At 41.3% G+C, this 24,381-nt stretch overlaps 2 protein-coding genes across 3 annotated transcripts in view; one reads left to right on the top strand and one right to left on the bottom strand.

Moving 5' to 3' along the window:
* b4galnt4a (beta-1,4-N-acetyl-galactosaminyl transferase 4a) overlaps positions 1–24,381 on the top strand; it is a 160,665-nt gene that overhangs the window by 26,743 nt on the left and 109,541 nt on the right. The window lies entirely within an intron of this gene.
* LOC146704315 (E3 SUMO-protein ligase ZBED1-like) lies at positions 13,923–16,607 on the bottom strand. 2 transcript variants are annotated; one of them, XM_085461381.1, is made up of 3 exons: positions 15,267–15,281; positions 14,838–15,090; positions 13,923–14,671 (listed from the first exon to the last, which is right to left on the bottom strand). In XM_085461381.1, exons 2-3 carry the CDS (start codon positions 15,006–15,008, stop codon positions 14,255–14,257), a joined length of 588 nt encoding a protein of 195 aa, XP_085317507.1. In that variant the 5' UTR covers positions 15,009–15,090; positions 15,267–15,281; the 3' UTR covers positions 13,923–14,254. The 2 variants fall into 2 exon arrangements, with proteins under 2 accessions (XP_085317507.1, XP_085317506.1); XM_085461380.1 differs by lacking the exon at positions 13,923–14,671 and having other exon boundaries at positions 15,007–15,090; positions 15,267–16,607.

Below are 24,381 nucleotides of genomic sequence, written 5' to 3' on the forward strand. Positions count from 1 at the left end.
TGTGCATTCTGGGTGACAAACTGACCTGCTTTTGTTTCATGTGTAGCATGATCTAGATTATTGATCTAAAAGTAACAAAAGCTATGATATTTTCCGAGGACGTGTTTCCATATATTTTATCCATAAATATACTTATATGAAGTCCAGCTTGTTGTGTAGTCTTTGCCAGTAGACTTCTGGTCCACTTTGAGGACTTGAATCATAATCTGCCAGTGCCATGCTAGAAAAAGGATAAAGTCTTTAAAATTCTAGCACTTCAGCAGCTTCAGTATTTTCTACATCCAAGCTGAGAAGGCTGCATCTTGTGGTTCTGGTGCTGTTTCACTGACTTGTCAAGTCAATTAGCAACCCCCATCATGAGAGGAAGGAGCTAACTGTCCTAGTGTCAGACTATATGTGCCAAGGTTTCTTTCATGCCATTGAGGAATCAATGGGGACTTGTTTCTGCATGTGGCACGTTTTTTTCTTTCTTCGTTTTGTGTGGAGGTGGTGTGGAAATCGATGGCTTTTAACTCAGACGAACAGCAATTCAGATGGGAGCCGTTTAATGAAATCCTGCCCACCAGAGACACACTCGCCCAATTTGTCTGATGCACAAAAATGTGTGATCTTTAAGAAGTAGATCTTCCAGATACATATTTTTAATCATACCCACCAACTATGGGTATCCCATAAGTGCATTACCTTTGGTAGGATTCGTTGTGACATTGTAGCAAGTTGAACTGTTTCCCAGTTAGTGTCATCGTATAGCTATCTATAGGCGATGAGTCTGTGCCAAGCCAATTACTTAACCCTGACCCAGGGTGACAAGGAATCAGAGAAGCTCTGGACATAGTGGCTATATGTAGTTTTGAAAGAAAGCAGTGATCCAGCTCTAATGTGGGAGCTGGAAGCACCCTGGGCTCCAAGCTGAAACTGGAAGGAAGCGGCGGAAAATGCAGGCACTATTGAATGTATACTGTTGGGACAAAAAAGCCCAGCCACACACAATGAAACACTGATAATATGATTACAGGGTCTAAAGTCTAGACTTGAGGCCTCAGGGACTTCATTCTGTCTTTGTATTTCTCTTTTTTCAACCTTTATCACATGTACTTTTTTAAAAACTTATCGTCATGAGGGCCGATAGCATCTCTTTGTAATTTACTGAGAGGGAAGGGATGCCCCAGAGACATCCATTCTTATTCACCTTTCACAAGAAAAACCTCTCAGAGGCCATGTCCAACCTAATGGGGATACTCTTTAAGTTTTATGAGTCTTTTCAGCTTGTATTTTAGAACTGACAATATGCCTGAGCGCCAAAACAGTGGAAAATACCCCATGCTTTCTTCCTCCGTGAATTGAAAAGCTAGAAAATAGTACTGGTCTTGCATATTTTACATCGATATTTTTATTAAGTAATGAGGATAAAGCCATCCACTCGTTTTTTTTAACCCTTATCCAACTTCTGCAGTGTGGTTGGAGCTTTTCTCAGCTCTCGTTAAGCAAGTGGACACCTGGACAGGTTAACCTACAATAGGGAAACAGACAACCACATATATGACACACAGCCTGTTAGATTTAAAACCACTATTTAATCTAGTAGATGTGTATTTAGACTGTAGCAGAAAGTGAGTCAACTGCAATTGTGAAATTTTACAACTCCAGTTCCCAAAAGATGAGACTGTGTGTAAAATGTAAAAAAACAAATCTCATAAACCCAGACTTTATTTACAGTAAAACATGTCAGATTTTACATTTACTTATTTTTTTACTATTTCCTTAAAAATATTAGCTCATTTTAAATTTAAGAGCAGAAACGTGTCAAAATTAGGATGAGGTCAACCAAAGGCTGGAAAAGTACACTCAAAAAAATAATTCATTGGATGAACGTAATTTTATCTTGCCACTTATATTCCATCTAAACAAATCATGTTATATTAATCCATCTTGATTGTGTTGTGTCAACACGATATATGTGTGTAGGTTTAACATAATATTAACATTCAATTAATTTGACTTTTGTTCAATCAACATGTTTGTACCACATTAGTCTAATTAGATTTATTTAAATTCATCTTATATTGTTTAAACACTTTGCCACATCAAAAGTCAGTCTTGTTACATGAACTAGTAAAATATTTGTTTGTTACACCAATGATAATCTCGTTGAATGAATGAAATGTAACTTATGTCTGTAGTACATGTTGTATTCATATTACATAATGTTCAACAAAAAAATTCAAGAGACTTGCAGCAACTTCCAATCCACCCATCTTCTTATCTTTATCTGGGCTGCGGAAGTAATAGGGGCAGGGTACAGACTGGACAGGTCGCTAGTCTATCATACAGAGACAAACAACCATTTGCACTTCAACACCTTTGGGTAATTTAGAATAACCAGTTACCCTTATAACTGCATGACTTTTAACTGTGGAGGAAACCAGAGTACGCAGAGAGAACCCACTGCAAACTTCGCCACACTGTGGATTTGAACCCAGGATCTTCTTGCTCTGAGGCAACAGCACGATCCACCATGGCATTAATCTGTCAATACAGACTTAACAAAAGTAGGAAAGCTATGCTTGATGATGCTTTATGTCGTTGTCCTTGACAAGTTAAACCATAAGAAATAGTAACAGCATACACGTGGTATGGTTGTCTGCCTCTTGTAACCCCAGTGATTTTCCTGTGGTTTGACATTTAATGTGATCTTGTGAATTTCGTGAGTCGACTTAAAAAATGAAATTGGGTGGTTGTTACATGCACAAGATCCAAACTTGTCATTTGAACTAAATAATTCCATGTTTCTATGGTGAACGTAATTAAATCATGTAGCATCTGCATGAAATTCAGCAAATGAATTTGTTCTTGTTGAGGTGACATTATGCAATCTAGTAAGAGTGGTTAGTTGCCTGGATCCAGCCACTCTTACTCTTACAACATAATGTTGTGGCAGGGTGTGGCTTGGGGCTCAGCTGCAGGGGAGGCTGAGACACACTGGAGCTCCATCAACCAATTACGTCTCCCCTTTAAAGGATGTGCAAGGACCTGAGGTGTTGTTGTGAGTGTGTGGGTGGCATCTGAAAAGCTGTGATAGAGTATTAGAGGAAACAACAACCAAATAAAATGTTGTAAAGTGCGAACTATATGGTCGGGTCCGTCGTTCTGTCACAGTGGTGCCGAAACCCAGGATCGTGGCGTGGCAGAAGCATGACTGACCCAGGCAGTGGAGCCGCTGGCCCCCTTGGTGGCTGAGCAACCAAATAACTCAATACAGGTTAAAGCTTTATCATGCAATGAAGAAGGCATGTATCAACATGATCAACAAATGCTGCAATGTTCTCTGGACCAAAGTTAAAAACACTCAGGCAAAGTGGAAAACTGTTCTGTGGCCAGACAAATCTAAATTTGACATTTTTGGGGGGAAAACATGCCATGATGCCATGTCATCAGACCAAAGAGGAGAGGGACTATCCATCTTGTTTATCGCTTTTTAATGGTTATTGCCCTTTAAAGCATAGGCATATAGGCACATGCTGAGGAGGGTGTAGTACCATTATCTTTCTAAATAACACCAATATTGTTGGACCTTTTTTTCCTCTTTTTTTTTTTTTGTTGTTTGTTTTTATTCCCCACCTTAAACTGTTGTTGCTAAATGTATATCATGTTTGTTTCTTGATTTTTATCTTAAAGCTTTTTTATTACGTGACTAAACATCTTTAATTTGAAAAGGTCTTTCTCAGACCAATGACACTAAACCGTACAGAAGGCTGTAGAAAGTAAAAGATGCTGAAACGTCATGCGTAAACTCTTCGAGCATGCCATTGTGAGTTCCCTCTTTCATGTACAGAAATATCCATGTGAAAGAATATTGATGTAGCATTAAATTTTCCATGTGAAGCTTTTGACATCTAGTGCCAGCATCGAGCGGTGTTTGAATGATGATGTCCGTGTATTGATTCTAGCATGTGCACCAGTAGATGGACAGGCCCACATATCTATTTGCATGAGGTAATACCCATTTTCTTCTTGGTGTTATTTGGAGCAGAAATGTGTGTTAACATGCAATCACTCGGTGTCTACAACCATGAAAATAATGAAACGGAGCCTAAGCATGATTGCTCATAACAATGTTGATCTTGCATCACATGTTTGCCCACACAGATGCACACAACACACAACGCAGACCCCTGCGAATTCTACACCAGTTTATGGAGATTGCCCATGCTTATCATGATTGAACAGAGTGGCATCGTGAGAGTTGGAGCAGGATTACACCTAACCCCTCTAAGGGCTCTTTCCAGTGTTTTTTATTGTGCGTGTTTGTGGAATTGTTGAAATTGCTTGCCTGCCTCTCACACACCATCTGGGTTTTTTTTTTCTTTGTTTAACATAAGCTCCAATCAATGTTTGTTTTTGACTATATGCTTATGTGGTGATTGCTTTGAAGAGCCCAATTTGCAAAGACAAAACTCTGCCTCTGTATGCTTTTTTTGTGCCTAATTGTTCTCTAATGCAAATTGAATAATGAGCTATGTGCTGTCCTTAAAGTTACAGGACACTGATGTATCTCAACATACATGTATCTACAGTGGTGATTTCGTCTCTCTGACGAAACACACCAACAGTCTGCACCTTTCTCTTGTCCTTACCTCTCTAATCGGGCAATTCAGTTGGCCAAGAGCATCTTTGCCAGCATTTCTCTTTTCAGCTAGCTGCTGAAACACAGAGGGAATCAACCAATCATGGCAATCATGGCTTCAATGTAATTGGCTGCCTCAGCCAGTAATCATGCCTCAGGGCTTCCTGATAATAATAGTGCATCTCTTCTCCCTGATTGTCTAAAGGCATTTCAGTGAGATGTTATCTTTTTTTTCTCCCTTACTCATTTTTACAGTGAAGGAAATGTGGAAGGGGGGAGCCTCACCACAGTGCCTGTTGTACATGAAGAAAAAATAACTAGGAAAAATCGCTTTTGCTTTGCCTTTGATTTTAGATTTAGCAATTGCTTTCTACCTTGTATCCATCTCAAACTTGCTGTAGGTTATAAATGAATACACAACTGGACCATATGTGCGCATTTGTCTGTGCATTTGTTGGGAGATAGTCAGCATGCATGCTTGGTCAGCAGCCTTTTTCATCTTCTGTTGACCTGGTTTCTGATGTCAAGCGCTGGCATGGTCAAGGGTGGTGAGTAGGTGCTCAATTCATCCTGAGCAGTAGACATTTGACAGTATTGGTCCACCATTAGACTCTGTGATGGATGCTGCACAGAGCAAGAACAGATGGGCAGAGGCTGCTAAGAATGGAAATGGAATTTGTTCATAGATATACTGCAGACATTCATTCATCCTACGGTATAGTTTGTAAGAAAAACAACATTCATTCACATTTCATTTTCTACAGTTTACATCCTGCAAACGCTACAGCAGATTAATCTTTTGCAAACTTCACTGGCAGGCTACAGAAGATTGTATGGGTGAAGGGATGGGAAACATGCTACTAACTATACTATATCAATTTGCTTTTTAATGTGATACACAACGCTAGTGTGTGTCTCTGTTCCTCTGCTTATTTTTCCTCAGTGCTTACTGTATCACTGATGTGTGTTTGCATACCCATAGCCAGGACCCTGCAGTGTATGCATGAGTGTTTGCTGTCCTCCCTAGTTGTTTGCCCCTGTTTGTATGGATGAATACAAATTGGGCAGCATTCCTTATGGCTAGATTCGCCATAGTGAGTAAGATTTTTATCCCCTCACTCCCTATTTTGTGATCTGTTAACACAGACATGAGTCAGCTCCTGGCAGAAGTTTGGTGTTACCCATGTCCCTTGACACAGCCCAATAGTCATTTTACTTTGTGTTACAAGTAATATTGTCACGCCCTCTGTATTTTCTTGTGACCCTCAGTGCAGGCCATAGTGTGAGCGCTCCTGGCCTATTGTCTTGAGCAATCAACATCATGTGCATTTTTGCTGTTCTGTATGTGTCATGCTACTTGTTTTTGTTTCCTTTGACCCTTAAATTTTGCCTTAAGTAGTTTTGCTGCCATTGGTGTTGCATCCCTTTCCCTTAACCGATTGTCCTCGCTCTTTGCAGGAACCAGAAAGTGTTTCACTCGAGCAAAACCTGTTCCAGTGTGATTGTTTTTTTTTTTCCTGCTCTGAGAAACAAGAGGTGAGAGGGGACCCTTGGGTGAAAAACACAAAAAACAGCCAGCAGGAGGACACATGCCCTCCTTTTCTGGGATTCTGTTAGTGATTTGTGCAGCGTATTTGTCTGACTACATCATCATCACTCTAACATTATACAGTGGCCAAATAGTAGAACTAATCCAAGATTTTGACTTCATTTCTGTGAGCGACACTATTTACGAAAGTCTCTGAAGTCATGAAGAATTATGCATCACTATATTCCCTTACTACCACTGCCTGCTACTGAGAGAGAAAAGGTCAGTAATGATGCCCACCATCTCAGAGTGCTGACTAACCGACAGACAGGCTGCAATGTGTGAGACTGGGCGGTGCTCTGTCTGATTTGGTGATGTGTGGTACATGAACTCTACAGGGAACTGTGCTATCTCCATTCCTGTTCATCTTGTACACCTCAGACTTTCAGCACAACTCTGAGTCATGCCACCTACAGAAATAGTCTGATGATTCTGCAGTGGTCGGATATATTGGTGATGGGCAGGAGGAGGAGTGGAGAGCACTAGTGGGTTTTTTTTTTTTTTTTTAGTGGCGTGGTCTGGGAGAAATCATCTGCTTCTTGTAAATGTGAGTAAGACTGGAGAGATGGTGATCAACCTGAGAATGAGATGTCTGCAACACTTGTTTCTATCCAGAATGTTGATGTGGTGGAGCAGCACAAGTAATTGGGCATCTTCGCTTCCACATCAACATCAGGCTGAATTGGAACACAGAGGCTGTATACAAAAAGGGAAAGAAAGTTACTTTCTTCCAGTGTGTACCCCACATTTTCTCTATGACAGCTGGGATAGGTGAAGCACGGATAGATGGACGATTTCTTGTCACCCTCGTCATCAATCATCAGTCATCACTGCTCAGTTTTCTAGCCCATTCCATGACCTGCAGAGTTGACAATGAAGACATGGACATTATTAATAAAACATGAATCTTGATTGAAAACACTTTAGTTGTTGCACTAATCAGTTGTTTGTGGATGAAGGCATGCATGAAATGCTTTTAATTTATGTATGTTCCCGATAGTTCATGTGGTTTTACATGGTGCTTTTCCACACATGAAGTCATGAATATATTCATGCTAACTGATGAAGCCTTACAGTAAAGTATCAAGAGTATTTTAATTGTCTGTCATTTCTGTTCAGTAACATGTGAGATTGAAAGTATTTCTTCCAAACATTGTAATGGTAAAATGTATAATTAACTAGTGAATTTATAGACATGACATGAGAAGGTTTCACTCAATTTAGAAAACATGTTACTTGTTTGCATTCAGCAATGAGGAAATTGGACTCATCTGAGCATGACCAGGGTTTTTAGCAAATTTGAAGTTGTTTGTGAGTTAGTGGAAAAATAAACGGCAGTGTGAATCTTTATTAGCATTTGAAATTGTATATTTGGGGACAAATACAAACTGAGAACCAAGAAAAGGGAACAGAGAACTTTTAACATCTGACTGACAGCTGAACTTGCTGTGCCGCCATCACTAGAGATAGATGGGACTTCAGAAGCCATTTAAGAAGAAAGAACATATTCCTTCTTTCAAAACTATTTTCGTCTGTCCTTTCTCACATATTTCCTGTCCCCTTCCTTACATCTTCAGTGGGAGACGCTGTGTAAGAAAAATGTCCTTGCAATTAAAGAAATCAGGATGTACCACACCTCTCTCTTTTCTCCTGTCCCTCCTTTTATGTAGTTGCGTTTTCCAGCAAACCATCACACTTTCTTTTAGCTGTGGTTCTCCGCATATTTTTTTAATCCCTCTGGTGGCTAATATTAAAAAAGTGAAGAAAAAATAATTTTCTCTGTTCTTTTGCATCCCTCAGCATGTCCTTTTACCTCAGTCTCCCACTATGTATGTGCCCTCTTCCCTTTTCTCCTCCATCCTCCCCAATCTCGGACTCACAGCTTTGCCTTTGCGCGAGGTGGACCAGGCTTATCTCTGCTCCTGCAAACATCCATTCACCGTTGCTATCCTGCACTCTTCCGTCCACTCTTTTTACTCCTCATCTGCTGTCCTCCTCACCTCTCTGTGCACTTCTCCTTTCTCCTCTTCGTTCCAATTTCCTCTGCTCAAATGAGATGTTGTGTACCGAGGAGAGTGTGTACATTCCTTATCACCAGCTCCTGTCTGGGTATTAGTTGGGCGAAATGGTCCTGTAATGAAACAGAGTACTGCTGTGCAAACACACACCAACCAGGTTTATAGGTGTTTTGGTGTGTGTGTCGGTGTATACGTGTGTGCACTTGTGCATGCACATGTACATCCTGACAAGTGGCTGATTAAGGTCACCCTCTGTCTTATCTCATTATTTTTGCCGCTGTCCTTTTCTCTCTTTCTGTCATTCTCATTTGCCTCTTCCTATTACTTCTCTCTTACTATTTATCTCTGTTCCTGTCTCTGTGTGTCCTGGTTATAAAGAAGTATGTCTGATTAAACTGTAAGTTTATAGAACGCAAGTGGATACGGCCTGCGTGTAATCTGTCTGTCTTTTGAGTCCTTGCCATACTTATCAACCCACATCCCCTCACCTGACACTGTGGCCCGTTTCCTCTGTTTTCTACTGTTCAACGTGCATAGTAGATGTGTTTAGCAACAATAGCAGAGTAACAGTCTGGGCCCCCTCTTGTTTGTTACACGGCTGTATTGTCTGGCCTATTTGTTGAATGTCCTCAGTCTTTGCATAACTTGTTGCAGAAGCAATGCTTTCACGAGCATTACCACTGTAAGCAGAATGAGCTTTTGTCTTTAGCAGAGACAGACTTCCCCTAACAGCCCTCTTTTCTGCAGTCCTGCACAATCGACAGACTTCTTTCACTTTTACACCCTTTTGGCATGCACTGATCACTCTTCAGGAGCCTGCATTGGGGATGAGACCCAAAGATAAGGTAATTCCTGTTAAGATACTGCAATCTAACAGTGTGCAGGTAATTCTATACGTTTTAGAAGTTTGCTACAAGCAAACATTGTGTGTGTGGCATACATACTGCGGTTCTAATAAGCTGTTGAGGGCGTCATTTTAGATACATATAAGCTGTAGGATAACATCTACTGAATAGCTGGATGCATGTCTGCAGTTATTGCCACGTCACATGATCTGTAGTGGTCTTTAGACTCAGACAACCCAAATCACACTGTGGTAGATTTAAACTTTATCCAATTGAAAAGCTGGTGTTGACTTTCTCTTTATAAGGTAATGTTTTAGTGAGCTTTTTCCCTCATGAATATGTTTTTAGAATCACTAGGAGTTTACACGCTATTGCACAACTTTGTATTGAAGCGCTGATTGTCAGTCCATTTGCTTCATCGCTTGTCTGTTTATGTATTAACTAAAATCTAAAGATTGTATTGGGAGCAGAAAGGGGAATTACAAAATAAAACACCAATTGAAAAAAGAAGTTCAGAGATGGAAGAGGGGTGCAACCAGAAGACAAAGTACACTGCTGCAACCGAAGGAGAGAGGAAGGAACGATTGTGTCAGGTTAATACTAGCTCACGACTCGAGGGAAGTCTTGCTTTTCCTTTCCTGCCGGTGTATACATCGAAAGCAGGATAATAACGTTAGTATTGTGAATGGTAACCGATCGAATTCTGCTTTTCTGCCTCTAGCTCATGTTTGGGTCAGCATTGTTGCCCAAGGCGATGGTTTTCAAGATTAAATCCTCCTACAGGGTGAATGCCTGGTTTCCCAGAGAGATAACTACAAAGGTCCATAGAGACAGTGAAAGCCGGTTTACATCTCAAGCATTAGCTGTTAGTGCCCCTCCTATCAGGTTCTCATTAGTTGAGGTTAAACAGAATGAAAAACCTTGTGTTTATACAGTGCTGTGTAACTTGTACGTTTAGCTAAGGTTTCAATCAGGTATGCATCACTTGACTCAGTAGGTCATAAATGGCTGCAGAGTAAGTTTAAATATGGGTGACAGTATGTTCCATATCAGTCACAGGTGAATAAATCAAGACAGCTCCTCGCCGCTCGGCTCCTCTCCTCCCCTCGTCTCCTCTTCCCGTTTTCAGACTGCTACCACAAAATGCTTTGCTACTATCTAAAATTGACATGACAACTATGACAACATTTCGCAAAAATGTCTAATGTCATAAAAATACAAAAGCAATGACAAGTCTGGACAGACATGGATCGAAACTGTGATTTGACTGGTTGGCAGAGACAGACTGTGGGGCATAAAAAGACAATGTAGACAATATCTGAGATAAAACCTGTACGGAGAAAAGTGTAGCAGTTATTTAAAACAAAAGACAAAAGTGATTTGTAATTGTTTCAAATGTGCTTATAACGGCTTGGTACAAAAACAGGATCACAACATCCCTGTGACTATGAAAAATTGATGCTTGTCTAGTAATTGCAATTTTTTTTGCAATTAGCTACTGATTGCAAGTAGTTGTGGTGACCAACTGGTTGCTCACAGGTGAGCCACTTTCAATCACAACGTGATTCCACAGACTGCCAAGTGGGATGCAACCTGTCTCCAGACAATCACCAGCCTGTGAAGAAACTGTAGATATATTTTTAAGAATGACTTTGACTTGCAATGTTTTTGTTCTAGATTATTCGCACAATTTTATATAAACATGCATCTGAAAGTTCACCTACGTCTGTACTGCAACTATCAAAGACCTCGGCAATGACTACCAAGTCATGATACCGCATTAGTTTCTAAAGGAAATGAATATCTACTCTTATATGTATGAGTAGTCTACTTCATTAAGAAACATTCATTTTTCCATACCACAACATAGTCGCTAATTTTGATAAAGTGCATGACTTAACTCGCTAATTTGTATTGTTCTGTTTCATTACATTACTTATTGCATTCAAATGCTAGCTGTGTCCTATGTTGCACGTCACCTTGCTTAATAGTCACAGTTTTTTAACTGCTCTTTACATCCATATTGAACCAGACAATTTTTGTAAAATAGCTATTATCATGTCTTACGTCTCTGAAATGCCGGAGATATTCTCACACTGTGCTTGGACATGTTGTGATCTGGCTTTGCAAATTAGAGGAAACAACACATTGATTGAAGCTCTGCCTGTGCTCAAACACTGAGCAAGCTAGGCATCTGTTCAATTAGGCACATTAAAATGATTTTGTAGCACACTCTTCTCACCCTAGTAATGCCATCTCCCTTGACGATACCTTAAAATTGAAAGTGGACCTGTCAGTTTGCTTTCTCAATTACACACACAGCAGACTAATGATGCATGTTGCTATGTTTTTTTTTTTTTAATCTGCAACCATTTTGGTTAGATCTTTATTTTCCAAATTCTGCTGTTGATACTGATGCAAACCGTGAACATGTAACGCTGAAAGCTGCAAAGCTGCAGAGAATCCTGAGTGTGTAAATATAAAATTCCATTAAAGATGTTTTGTTGCTTTACTGCTATAAAGTCAACAAAAACACAACCATGTCATGTGACAGAGATATACACACAAAGGCACTCGCCAAATACCAAAAGGAGCTGTATACACAACATTCAGAATTCATCAGTTGTTACACAGCTCTGCTATCTCATAATATACTTTTCAATAAGCTATAATTTGGTTTCTGTTGGAAGTGATGTGGTTGCAAAAATCTTCCCTAATTTTCACATAAAAGGACAATCTCTTGTTTTTATTCCATATTGTAATAATAGGATGGGTGTGTTATTGCCATAATATGGCTCAGGGGTGCCTAGAAACACTTCTTTTCCCTTTTGAATATATTCCATTCCTGCTGGTGATTTGCCTCAATTACAATGATTTTCAATAGTCATTTTGCTGTAGATTCCATATCTTCCATTAAACAATTGAGGTCTACTTGAACAAAGTATGTTCACAAGATGGAAATGCATGGCAAATTGTCATTTTCTGCGCTATAAATGTCTGCAAATGTCTGACATTTCTTAATAGGAGCTTTATATTTGGATTGACATGAAAAGAATAGAGAATTTGGCTGATCTCTATGTGCTTTGTGCCAAAGCTTAACAGCAGTACTTCCTTCCTTCCTATTCAGTTCCAAGCCACTGTCAGAGATGTCTATCAGTGGGTTGTGTTTTTGCCTTCAGATTTGCAGCGCGACCAGCCTCTGCTGTTTCTGGAGGATACAAAAAGGAACACCAATGAATAATTTATGCAAAGCAGGAATCTGTAAAGAGGTAAACAGACACAAGAAACAAAATGCAAACAATCACAGCAGCTTGCATGATTTAATTACTACGGAGTGCCCTGTGTTCTGCTTATTGGTGCTCTCTGTCCTTAGTGACTAAGTTGGGGTCGGCGGTCCTGGGGGATTTTTCTACAGAACAACTAAGTGAAGTTGGGCTTGTTGATGAGGGATAATAATTGCCTTGCAGTTTTATGCTCTTGCGTCACGTTTTAAAAGGAAACTTCACTGTTTTACACTTTTTTTCCCCCCCACCACCGCAGCAATTTTAAATTTGCCTCTTAATCCGACTGTTCTTCATTACAGAAATGCTGACTAGGCAACCCGTGCTATCCATACCAACAAGTACATCAATATAAGCTATCTGTTTTTAAACACTATAAAACATTTGCTTACCCATCGCCTTAAAACTACTGTAAGTCAGATGTCACGTGTGGTTAGGTAACAATCCACATAGGTGAAAAACTGCTCGTAACATTGAATCATTACCAGTAAGCAGCGGATGATGTGCTGAAGTGTCTGTCACAGTCGAGGGCAGAGTTGGGGGATGTGAGGGAGTAGGCCCATTTCAGGTTGTCACTGGGGCCCAAGAGTGACAACAACGGCCCAAGATGAATTGGGGCCCTGCTGGTTTCGTGGCTAGCTCGTATATGTTGCCTGATCATAAATAGCCAGTACTGCACTGCAGGGTGGAAGTGGTTTGTCATCAGGCCTGGCCCCAGCCTGGGCACCGACTCCCTGCTGAGAAGGAAATTTATCACTGTACAGTGATAAGACAAGGCTATTATTGTTTCTGTCCTCCTCCTTCTCCTCTTCCATCTCCCTTTCCTCCCCTTCTCCTTGAATGTAACATATCACCACTTCCTTTTTCCTAGATACTCTCTTATTCCTCTTTCCTCCTTCTCTCCTGTCCTCTTCTTTTGTTCTTCTCTCACCATGTCAAGACATACTTTTTTAAACTCCTGCTTTATCTGTTATATCTGTCCTCTCCCCATCACCACCCTTATATACCATCTTCCTTTCTCTTAGCACAAAGGTGATATGATCAGCAGAGTAATGACTCCTTGGAATGATGATAATCAGACACTTGGTGGAAGATAATGACCACATCGGGGTTTCCACACGGAAACCATATTCAAGTATTATTTTGCTACAAATACATCAAATGGAAGAAATGAGTGATTGAGATGAAGAGAGAAAGCGGAGAAGAAGGGGGATAATAAATACAAAGTGTGTAGGAAGAGTAATTGCAAGTGAGATGGCACAGAATGAGGTAGTGAAGATAAAAGGGAAGTGGAGAAGGATGCCTGCGAGGGAGACAAAAAGATGGACAGATAGTAAACAGGTTATTTAGAGGTTAGTGTTTGAGATCTCTGAAAAGCTCTAGGTCAAACCTACTGTGGTATAGCTAAGTTTAGTGCTGTCAAGAGATTAAAAAAAATAGAGATTAATTAATTATGATTTTTAATTAATTGATCTAATTAATCTCTTTTTTAATCTCACCTAAAAATAGCTGAGGAAAGCCCTCAACTTATTGTGGCAGACCAAAAGACTGATATAACAAAGAAAGTGACTTTATAAAGTCATTTATTGTTTAACAAACGTTAAACAGATGCAACCATTTACATACTGTTGTATTCTTTTGTAAAATAAGTGGAAAAATAAATACAAATAAAATCAAATAAATTAAGTGCTGCAAGTTAGCACATCAGAGTTGCTCTTTTCTGAGCAATACAGCACTGAAATTCCTCTGCTTCAGATAATGAAAAATAAAACTGACATTGCAGTGCTGCAAGTTAGCACATCAAAGTATTCTTCCATCACAAAAAAAAGTGCTGAACATCAAGCAATCTATTCTAGTAGGCTACAAATGACACAGCAGCTATGCTGACCACATGTGTCTCATTTCTTCTTCCTCAGCCAGTCGCTAAGACACACCAGCCTGGTAACATTTTCTGGAAGCAAGGCTGCCCTTTTCTTTTGCACTATGTGGCCTGCAAGGCTAAAGAGTCTCTCACAGGGTACAGAGGTAGCTGGGGAGGCCAGGTACTTTTGTGCTAGGACTGACAGCTTTTCATAGACTCCTGAGTGAGCATACCACCACTGCAGGGGACAGTCATCAATACTGATGCTGGGTTCTGCTCTGCAGCGCTGCAGCTCTCCAGACTCAATTCCATCTTCTGAGTCAGAGTCAGACCCCAGAAGGAGTTCGCTCCTCCTCTTCTTCTGAGCTGGTCCATCATCCTCTGTGGAGGGCTGGAGACTATCTGCTCTTCTGGGCTCTGCTGCCTGGAGCATATTCTCCAGAATGGTCCACACCTGAATGAATGAATGAATGAATGAATGAATGATTGTGATTAAAACTAAGTGCTTTTTTTTTTATTTTATTTAATCTTGTAAAGAACTTTGTGTTCCATATAATAAATAAAAGTTAGATTTGATAATGAATTGGACTCATTAGTCCAGCTTAACCTTATTGTCCTACCTGTTCCCTCTTTTCTCTTGGAAGACATTTCAAATCCTTAAACCGTGGATCCAATGCTGTGGCCACCTCGAACCATATCTCGTTGCCATTAGCTCGTCGTGCTGCCAGATCCTTCTGGAAGGCATTCTTGAACTTCACCACGTAGGCAGGATCATCATCAGTAATGTCCATGACACGGTACAGATGGCGAAAAGCAGGCAGCACTACAGAGCAAGAGACGTAGGCCTCACCACCCAGCAGCTCTGTCACATACCTGCAGAGGTGGAGAGGTTTGCTAAATAAACCTAGCTGGATTCATTTAAATCAAAGTGTAACTGATTTCCAATTTAATTGTCCTTAAAAGTTCCTTGTTATGTTCATTAATTTTGATTTTACACATGTAACAGTAGTTTATATAATTAAAATGGGAAGGTGTTTATTTGAACTTACTTGCATGGTTCAAGCAGGAGCTCTGCAGTTTCGCCCACTCAGCTTCGGTTGGCAAGACCAACCTGTGGTTCTGTTGGTCCAACGTAGCCTGGACAGCCTCTCGGTTACATAGGAGGCGTGAGACCATTGCGAGAGTCGAGTTCCACCTGGTGGGTACATCCTGTATAAGTTGATCGCTCTTCTTTCCGAGTGCTACTTGTTGTTGGTTAAGTTCTGTGGTACTCGCAGGGCTTTGTTTAAAATGACCAACAATCTTGCGGCACTTTGCCAGTACACCGACAAAACCACTGCTATCGAGACATACCGTGATGGTCCTCTGGAGAATGTGAGCATTGCAGGCGATGTGCTCATATGGAAGTGCTCTCATAGCAGCCAGCATGTTTGCTGCGCTGTCTGTGCCAATGGTGGATATCTTGTTTTCAATACCCCAGTCATTTGCTACCTTGAGGAACTGTTCGGCGCATTTATCAGCAAAGTGCCTGGTTTCTGTTCTCATGACGGTCAGTGCAAATGAGTTGAGGTTCCACTCACTATCAATAAAGTGTCCAGTCACCCCAAAATAGCTGTGGTTGCCAGCTGAGGTCCAGTGATCTCCGGTTATAGCAACACAGTTGGGAGAATCCTCCGCCAAAATCTCAAGTTTGTTTTTCTTTTCGCCGTCGTACATTTTGCTGATTTTGGTCGTTACTGTAGTCCTGCACGGCGGCTTGTATGACGGGTCATTGGACGCAATTTGCAACACCTCTGTCAATCCTTCGTCCTCTACTATATTTATCGGCCTACAGTTCATCGCTATCCACTTGGCAATAACATTAGTCAGCCTGTCGGTCGCAGACTTGCTCATACGAGGGGTATTCTCTAGTTTTGTTTGGCGAAAAGCTTTGCTCTGGCTTGCTATATTGCTAACGTCTTCACTGCTAGCTGTTGCTGCACTCGCGGCTGGGTGCTTTGCGTTGAGGTGATAGGCCAAACTTGAGCTGCTTCGGTGGTAAGCAAACTCCTTCTTACACTCTAGGCAGACCACTTTACCTTTGTCAATGGTGCCGTCGGGGCGTTTATGAAATACAAATTTCCCATTCATTGGGCCAACAACTCTCAGATGCGCCTCCATATCCACACTGTAAGCTAATCACCACTTCTCACCTTGACCTCACGACGTGACTCCACCCCCAACAAGTCAAGCACAAGGAGCCCAGCACATAAAAACGGATTTTATAACATAGCAACTCTCATACAAAATCAATGACGTCAAGAGATTAAAAATTAGATTAACGAGATTAAAAAACATAACGCGCTAAATAGCATTGTAATTAATTAATCGCAATTAACGCGATAATTTGACACCCCTAGCTAAGTTCCCATTTTCTTCTTCCTTAACCTTCCTTTTTCATTTATGTTGTCTTTTCTTCCTGCTCTTAAAGCAAAGTGTCTTCAGAAAAATATGTCTGGCTTATGTCGCTCGGTACTAACCAAGTTGAAGCCTGGACCTCGACTCGTGAGATTGTCTTCTGAAGTTTTTTTTGGGAGAGATGCAGGCGTGGTACAGACACAAAATGTTTCTCTCTCATTGTCTTCCAGTGTAGCTGCTCAGCTGTCAGGAGCACAGAAGATCGATGCATTATCATAGAAAGGTCTCCTCCAAAGCTCTCACCTCATTTAGATGCTCTGTTTAGCTCTGACTCTTGCTAACAGCATGACACCGCACTAGCACCAAGGCCCTCGTTGCCTTCATTTCTTTGTTTACAAATGTATGCTAATGAGCGAAGGGGACTCAAGGAAGCAGGCGACCCCTGTGTGTTCGCTTTAATTCCTTCCCCGGTGACACATCAGCTTTGACGGTTGTGGTTCTGCATTGGCTCAGAGTTGCCTCCTTATCTTCTGTGCTATGATTGGAGCAGGGGCCTCTGGGTGTCACTAGCAACAGTGAGGATTAAATAGTGGTGTGTGTGCGCATATGCATATATATCTTTGTACACTTTGCTCACAGCGCTGTAATTAAAACCATCATTATCCAGAGGTCTGCACACTTTGAGCATTTATTTGCACTGATGCAAATGCAACACACAGGTGCGTCAAGGCATTTTGCAATGTTGAGTTAATGTTGTTTTGTGTGTGTGTATGTGTACTTCCATTTGGATATAATTGATCTGCTCTGGTCGCAATCATGTGTCTGTCTGTGAGTGGTTGCTGCAGCTTCTTAACATCTTCCTTTTCTCGCTCTCTGGCTCTACTTTCTCTCTTTTTGGTGGATTTTGCCATTGATGAAAATGTTTTATTTTACACTCCTGTCTCCATGGTAACCCTGCATAGGGCCAAAGCTGACCTTAGAGGGCTCGAGATGGCCAGTGAAGTTCAGGGTGGCCATGGGCACTGAGCAGCAGGAGAAGATGGTAGACGGCCATCTGAGGGTTAGCGGGGAGAGTGTACTGGCAGGTAGCAGAGGAATCAGACTGTTATATTCAGCAGCCCATATCCAGGATCCATCCATCTAGATGGGCACGAACAGAATTGTCTTTTTTTTTTTCTTGCATGCGATTCAAAATAGAAAGCTAGACTGACCACTCAAATGCATCTTATACAAACAACATTCAATCATTCACACACACATTTAAATGCTTTATCCCATATAAAGCTCTTTTATGTCTAGCCACAAACTTACACACTGAAGGAAATAACCTGAAGGTCAGTAATTTGACCTGGGACTCTGTGGGGTTGTAGTCCATGTGAACTAGACCCAACCACCAACTTCCTGATTCACAGAAGCAATACAAACTGTACATTTATAACTACACATATTTACATTTATACCATTGTTTTCAATCGCCGGATTGCATGCACTGATTAGATTAGATCAGATTACGCTTTTCTGTCTCCCTTGGGAAAAAATGTATCTTGAAATTTTAACAAGTTGATTCTTTGTTTCCTTGGCCCTAGTGAGCTAAGAAAAAGATAATTGCAGAAGCTTTGAAAACTTTAAGAGCAGATAATATTTGTATTAAATTTTCAAGTAGATTCAGCTGAAAACTTCATTACAGTCCAGATGGTTTCAAGACAAACTCTAAGCGCTTCCTGGCATATCCTAATTGTGGATGTAAACTGACAACTTAATGCTACTCTCTGCATTGCCACGCTATGCTAAGTAATGCAAATATGGAGAAATGAAAGGCCAAAGCTTGCCTTTAGTATTTATGCATGTACTAAAGTAGATGTTATATTAATGAGCAAAGTTCTTACGCACTGACTTTCATTGTGAAGCCAAAAGACCTCACACTGATCCCCGTCGTTGTAAATTGCCAAAATCATCTGCTCTGAAATGCAAATGCTTAATTGATTCTATTCATTAGATTTGCTGCAACAATACCCTGTTAAGTATTAGTGTGTGTGTGCATGTGTGTGCTCGTAGACGTGTGAGTATTTTTTACCCTGACACTGCAATAAGGTCATTCTAGTTTCTTTCAGGGTGTCTATTAATCTTTGAGTGCGTGCTGGGTGTTGCGGCTCTGATTTGTCTCCATCCAGGCATTTTGTTTTTTGTTATTTGACTTTTCCTAATTGGCTTTAGATGGCTATTAATGAAGTGCAAAACATTACAGATGCTACAGGAAAGGCTAAAAGAGAGATTGTGGGACCTCTTTGCCCCTGACCCATATTACAGCACATTATGCATCTCTGTGCAGTCTTTTATTTCTGCCCTACACACCCACAGGCCTACAAGCACACTTTCCTGCTGTGTTTTTTTTTTTTTTCATCTTTCCTCCCATCAAGTTCTCTCTGTCTGTTCTTTGTTGTTTCTCGCTCCTCTCTGTCACAATCCTTTTGTCTCTATTTATCTCATCTGCAAAGCTTTGTTATGCTCCTTGCCTTAATGCACCCTCACTTTGCTCAGAATGCTGTGTTAGTAGAGCTGAACTAAAGGCCAGGGAGTGCAGCACTCAGAGCCAGGCCCATTCATCAGTGTCAAAGGAGCCCTCCACTCTGCTTCATTACTGACCAGCTAATAGCACAGATCAGTGCAGTTTATTTGCTATAATTAGCTAGCTCCATTTGGCCAGCAGAGCCCCAGTGAAGCCTGCTACACTTAAGTTACCCCCTGCCATGCTATCCTGTGTGTATCTATATGTGTGTGTGTATGCGTGGATGTTTGTTGGTCCTTAAGGAATCATTAAGAAACTATTCTGGCACAACAGTTTGACATCTTTCACTGGCTTATGCCAACCATGTCTTATACTGTAATGCCTGATTGCTGAGTTAAAAGCCGTGCTTTGTAAAAGTTTACAAGCTCTCCTCTTATAAAAAATAGGGCAGTGTATTGGAAATGCATTACAGAGAGAGGGGAGGAGAGATAAAGAGGGAACAAGTAAGTGACTAAATCAGTCAATGAATGGTTGTTTGAGAAACGAGTGATTAAATTAGCGAACGTGTGAGCAGCTGGGTGAGCTTTGGCTCCTTGCCTTGTGGTTACACACCTCTATTCTCTCTTACAGTCTCTTTGCATCCCGCTCAAGTTGCCTATAGTCTTCACCATTGTGCCTGTCTTCTACTTGACTTTCTATATAATTCCCTCCCTCTTACCCTCTTTCTCTCTCCACTTTTGCAACCTGTTCCCCTCTCACTTGATCTTCCTTTCTTTCTCCCATTCTCATGCTTTTAAAAGCTGCAGTCCTTTGTTTCATCTTCCTATGCAATTTTAATCTCCCCAATAGAGAGAGGGAGGGGTGTATTTAGTGTTCCCACACATTTGGTGCGGCAAGCTCAAGGGGACTACAGCCTACGTCATTGAGATGGAGTTACAGTGTACTCGTGGAGTAGACGAGTTCAACTCGTCAATAATTTACTCGGCGCATGCTGTTACTGTGCGTGTCTGCTGTCCCGACCTCCTATAAAATCACCGTTTGCTTTGATGTCCAAACACCCTTATACCATGTGTTGGCTTTCCTCACGTTCGTGGTTTCATTTTTGCTTAATGTCCCTCCAAAATCTAAGCACATATGCATTAGTACTCAACAAGTAAGTTAGAGGATGTGACTGCAGAAATGATCACGCTAACAATAGAAGAGGCACGATGCATAAGCAAGGTGTTGTTGCTGCTGCTCCTGACATTGTTGTTTCAGCATCTCAGAACCAGCTGGCCTGCTGGGATTTGACTGCAACAAAGGAAAACAAAACATAGTTTGCTACAGTTGAGCATGCAAAACCACCTTGACAGCGAGGAAGGTCAGGGCCAGATGACTAAACTTGTTTAAGCTAACAGGCAGATAAATATGCCTGTTAGCAGCTCAACCATCTCTAAATTCAGTTAATCAAACTTTGAAGCAGCAGACGACTACACTGTGGTTTCACAATCATCAAACTTTGTTAATCAAACTGTTTAAAATGCTCTACTCGCTTACTGCAACTTTCACATTTTAATTCCTGTTGTGATACACTAACAGCAGGGTTAGAAATTGAAGTAAACAGCATGAAGTCATCCATCAGTCCTGCCTTGTGTTGCAAAGAACACGCTAGTGGTAAATGGGTGGGCGTATTTTCTTGCACAAATTAGTCGCCTTGATACCAGGTGTTAGGCTTCATTTGAATGCCAGCATCTACTTAAGGATTGTTGCTGACCAGAATTTTTTCTTTTTCACATGGCTGCCTCTAGCAAAATAATGCCACAGCTACCCTTTTCAGAATCCCAGAATGTTTACAGAAACATGACGGTGACCTTAGTGTGCTCCACTGAGATGCACAGTCCTTATGACTTAATACGATAGAGAGGCCTTGGGATGATTTCACATAGTAAGTCTGTAGTATAAAGCTAAAGAAGCTGAAGATGATACAGAGAAAGAAAAGGCCTCTAAAGACAATTACATTTTACTAAACCTTCCACATTAATACGTGGACCTGTTGTATAGTAGTTGTTAGTTCGAGTGATTATAATGTGCCTTCATAATATTAGAAATAAAAAACTATTTTTTAATTTACCTCCCGAGCAAGCCTCAATGCTGTGGTGCACTATAGAGAATTACAATATTGTGATAATAAGGCTTTAAAAATTAAAGGTAATTAAAAAAGGTAATTAAAATATAATTCTGACAAAAGCTCAAAGCAGCAGAGTGCCTGTTTAGTGACACCAGCAGAAGGGTAATGATTCTGGATGTGACCCAGAAACTATGAGACACTATCTATGCTAGAAAAAGCAGCTCTGCTACATGGCTGGTATCAGGCTACCTGCATGTTTTACATGAGAATACTATGTCTGATTTGACATGTGACAGACAAATGTTTGCCCACAGAGTTTACATTTCACCCCATACTTGATTCAAAGCGATCCTGTATTTTAAATTTCTTGCTCAATTTTTCAAACCGGGGTCATTTATGATTTTTTTTTTTTCTCAGAATGTTTAACATACTGTACTTTGGCACACAGACTGGGATCAATCCACCAATCTTCCAATTACCTCCTTAACCAAAGTTCCTCCTGATGCTCCCAGAGTTTTAATGTTACATATAAAGCACATATAAAGCAAATAGTGGGAAAAGAGTGTTTGTGTGAATGAGGTTTGTAAAATAAAGTGCTTTGAAAAACAAGTCCATTTATCATTTCCATCCTACAGTCATCCCACTCTAGAATTTTAAAATCCAGCAACATGTGTGGGTTTATGATATTCTTCATGGTCATCATAACAAAACTACAGATGCCTGATATAGAGTAGAAAAAATACAAGATGATTAATCATATATAAACTCAAACATATCTGCCAGTTTGGCACCTACAGTATGAGGATGGTTGGGGCAAAGACGAGTGTCCAGTAGAAAAACTGAGTGACTCACTCTACAATCATTAAAAAATACTTTGGTTTTGGCCTCTTCTTTATTCCTTATTTTCAGTATGACATGAACACTTACTGCTGTATAATAGAACTCAATAACCCAGAAAAATGGTTGAAACCCTGATATCATCTCCCTGGTTGCTGTATGACAGCAGGCTGTCTCTTACAAAGTGAGAATTATAGATCAAATTATTAGAAAGAAGGAATTATTGCATTTAAAAGTAAAAGCAACTGACTTGGTTGGCACATGGCTGTGAACAGACATCCAGAGAAAGTCGTCTCCACGTATACAGACTAGTATCACCTGAGCCTGTTTTTGTTTTATTAAGCCATTTACAGTTTATCATTTTATTGGTGTGCGGACCTTATCGTGTCAAATTCATACAATTATGTCCTTGCTGTCCGCAATGTCAGCAAGGGAATATGTTCTTCTCAGTTCTTTCTATTGAGAAATGTTTTTAATTTTCTTTATTTAGTTTTTTCTAATCAACAAAGAGATAGTAGGAAAACAATCCTTGAACACAAACTTTCCAGTACTAGAAAGTTTAACATGGACCTCTAGACGACATTGAAGATGTAGCTCGAACCAATGTTGCACTAATATCCACAACATCAGTTCAACTTTCATCTTGGAACTATCTTTCAGCCATGACAAGATGCCAGCTGATGATAATTCAACGTCAAAATGTTTGCTGGGAGGATCCCGTCTCAGCCCTGCACAATCTCTCCCTTGCTATTACCTTGAGATCAGGCGAGGAGGTGATAGATTTATTCCTCATCAGCTTGCATCTGTCGCTGTACAGTTACAGATTCCTTGTTGTCTCCATTTATTTATTTATTTATTTAGCCTGTCCCATTTGGTTCTTTAGCCGTCAGAATTGTTGTCTGAAGACCAACCAAGATACCCAATGGATTTATTTTGCCAAATGGATCATCGTGGCATTGCTGTATTGGTCCATTTGATAGTCCTTTGTTTTTATTATTTATTTTATTTTCAGTTGTTACAGACGGGACAGACATGAGTGGGGGATAGGGAAGGGAGAAAGAAAGATGAAGGAAAAGAAAAACAGAAGGGAAGAGGGACAGTGAGAAAGGGGGGAAAAAAAAAAAAATCTCCTGGATCACCTGTTGAGAGAAAAAGAATAGAAAACAAGCAAAAAAAAAACCCAAAGCAACATACTAAACACAACACCATCGCATTAATCTAGCTAAGTGTAAACAGCAGTAAATACTAAATATTCAATGTTGTTGTGCAGCACGCAGGACAGACAGCGCACAATGTGCTTTGAAGTAGCAGCCAAGAAAAGTGTAATTTAAGTCTACGAACAGTGAACATCCATGTGCACACCTGTGTGGATCAGCGCGCTTGTATTCAAATGGTTTCCACATGTAATGGTCTGCTAGAGGATGTAGAGAGCCTTGTCCCCCAGGGCATGAAGCAGGCATGGAGGAGATCCAGGCCCCAGACATCCAGAGGCCCCAGAGTGCGAGAGCCCAAGGAGGACCACCGGAGGGGCATCCGTGCCACCTTCATGGGAAGGGCTGAGGATCCCCAGACGAGGTGTCACCCAGTAGCCACCGAGCAGAAGCTAGAGGGGGCTGCACCGGCGTGCCCGCCAGCTCTGCCGGCAGCCAGCTGTGCCAGAGTGAAACGAGCTGCAGGCCCAGAGGCCGGAGGACCAAGGGCCCCCCGCACCCCGGAGGAGGCCTGACCAAGCAACAGGCGCCAGGCCCCGCCAAGTAGCCACCGGGAGTGAGCTGGTACATACCTGAGCGCCCAGCCCCGGACACCAAGAACCACCAACGCACCGACCCCTGAGGGCATCAGTCACCGGCAGGGAGTGTGGTGAGGGGAGATAGGCCTCCACACTTTGGAGGGCCTGGGAGTTCCCAGAGAGGTGGAGTCTAAGACCCGACCTGACATATAGACACAGACAAACAGGCACACACAGACACAAACATGCATTCCCACCCTCATTCACACATATACAAACACTCAGCACTCACCCAACGTAAGGATTGACATAAATGGACATGTACACACAATCACACTCCCCAAACATACTCTATACCCCGGGTCCAGGTACCCTCGCCCCCAGAGGGGGAAACAGCACCCAGACCCAAGAGATGTTACCCTTCTCCCCGGGGTGGAGGCAAGCGGACCGTCCCAGGCTCCGCAGCAGCAGGGAGGCCCATCGGACAGCCAACATCTCCTCCCAGCCCCCCCGCCCCGATGGCTAGTAGAGAACGGGGGTGTGTGAAGACCCCATACCTCCCTCCTCCCGCTCATGTGTAGTGTTGCT

The sequence above is a fragment of the Copadichromis virginalis genome, linkage group LG7, assembly GCF_057382275.1.
Source record: "Copadichromis virginalis isolate Kocher_CV1m ecotype Utaka linkage group LG7, C_Virginalis_male_GT1.1, whole genome shotgun sequence".
NCBI lineage: Eukaryota > Metazoa > Chordata > Actinopteri > Cichliformes > Cichlidae > Copadichromis > Copadichromis virginalis.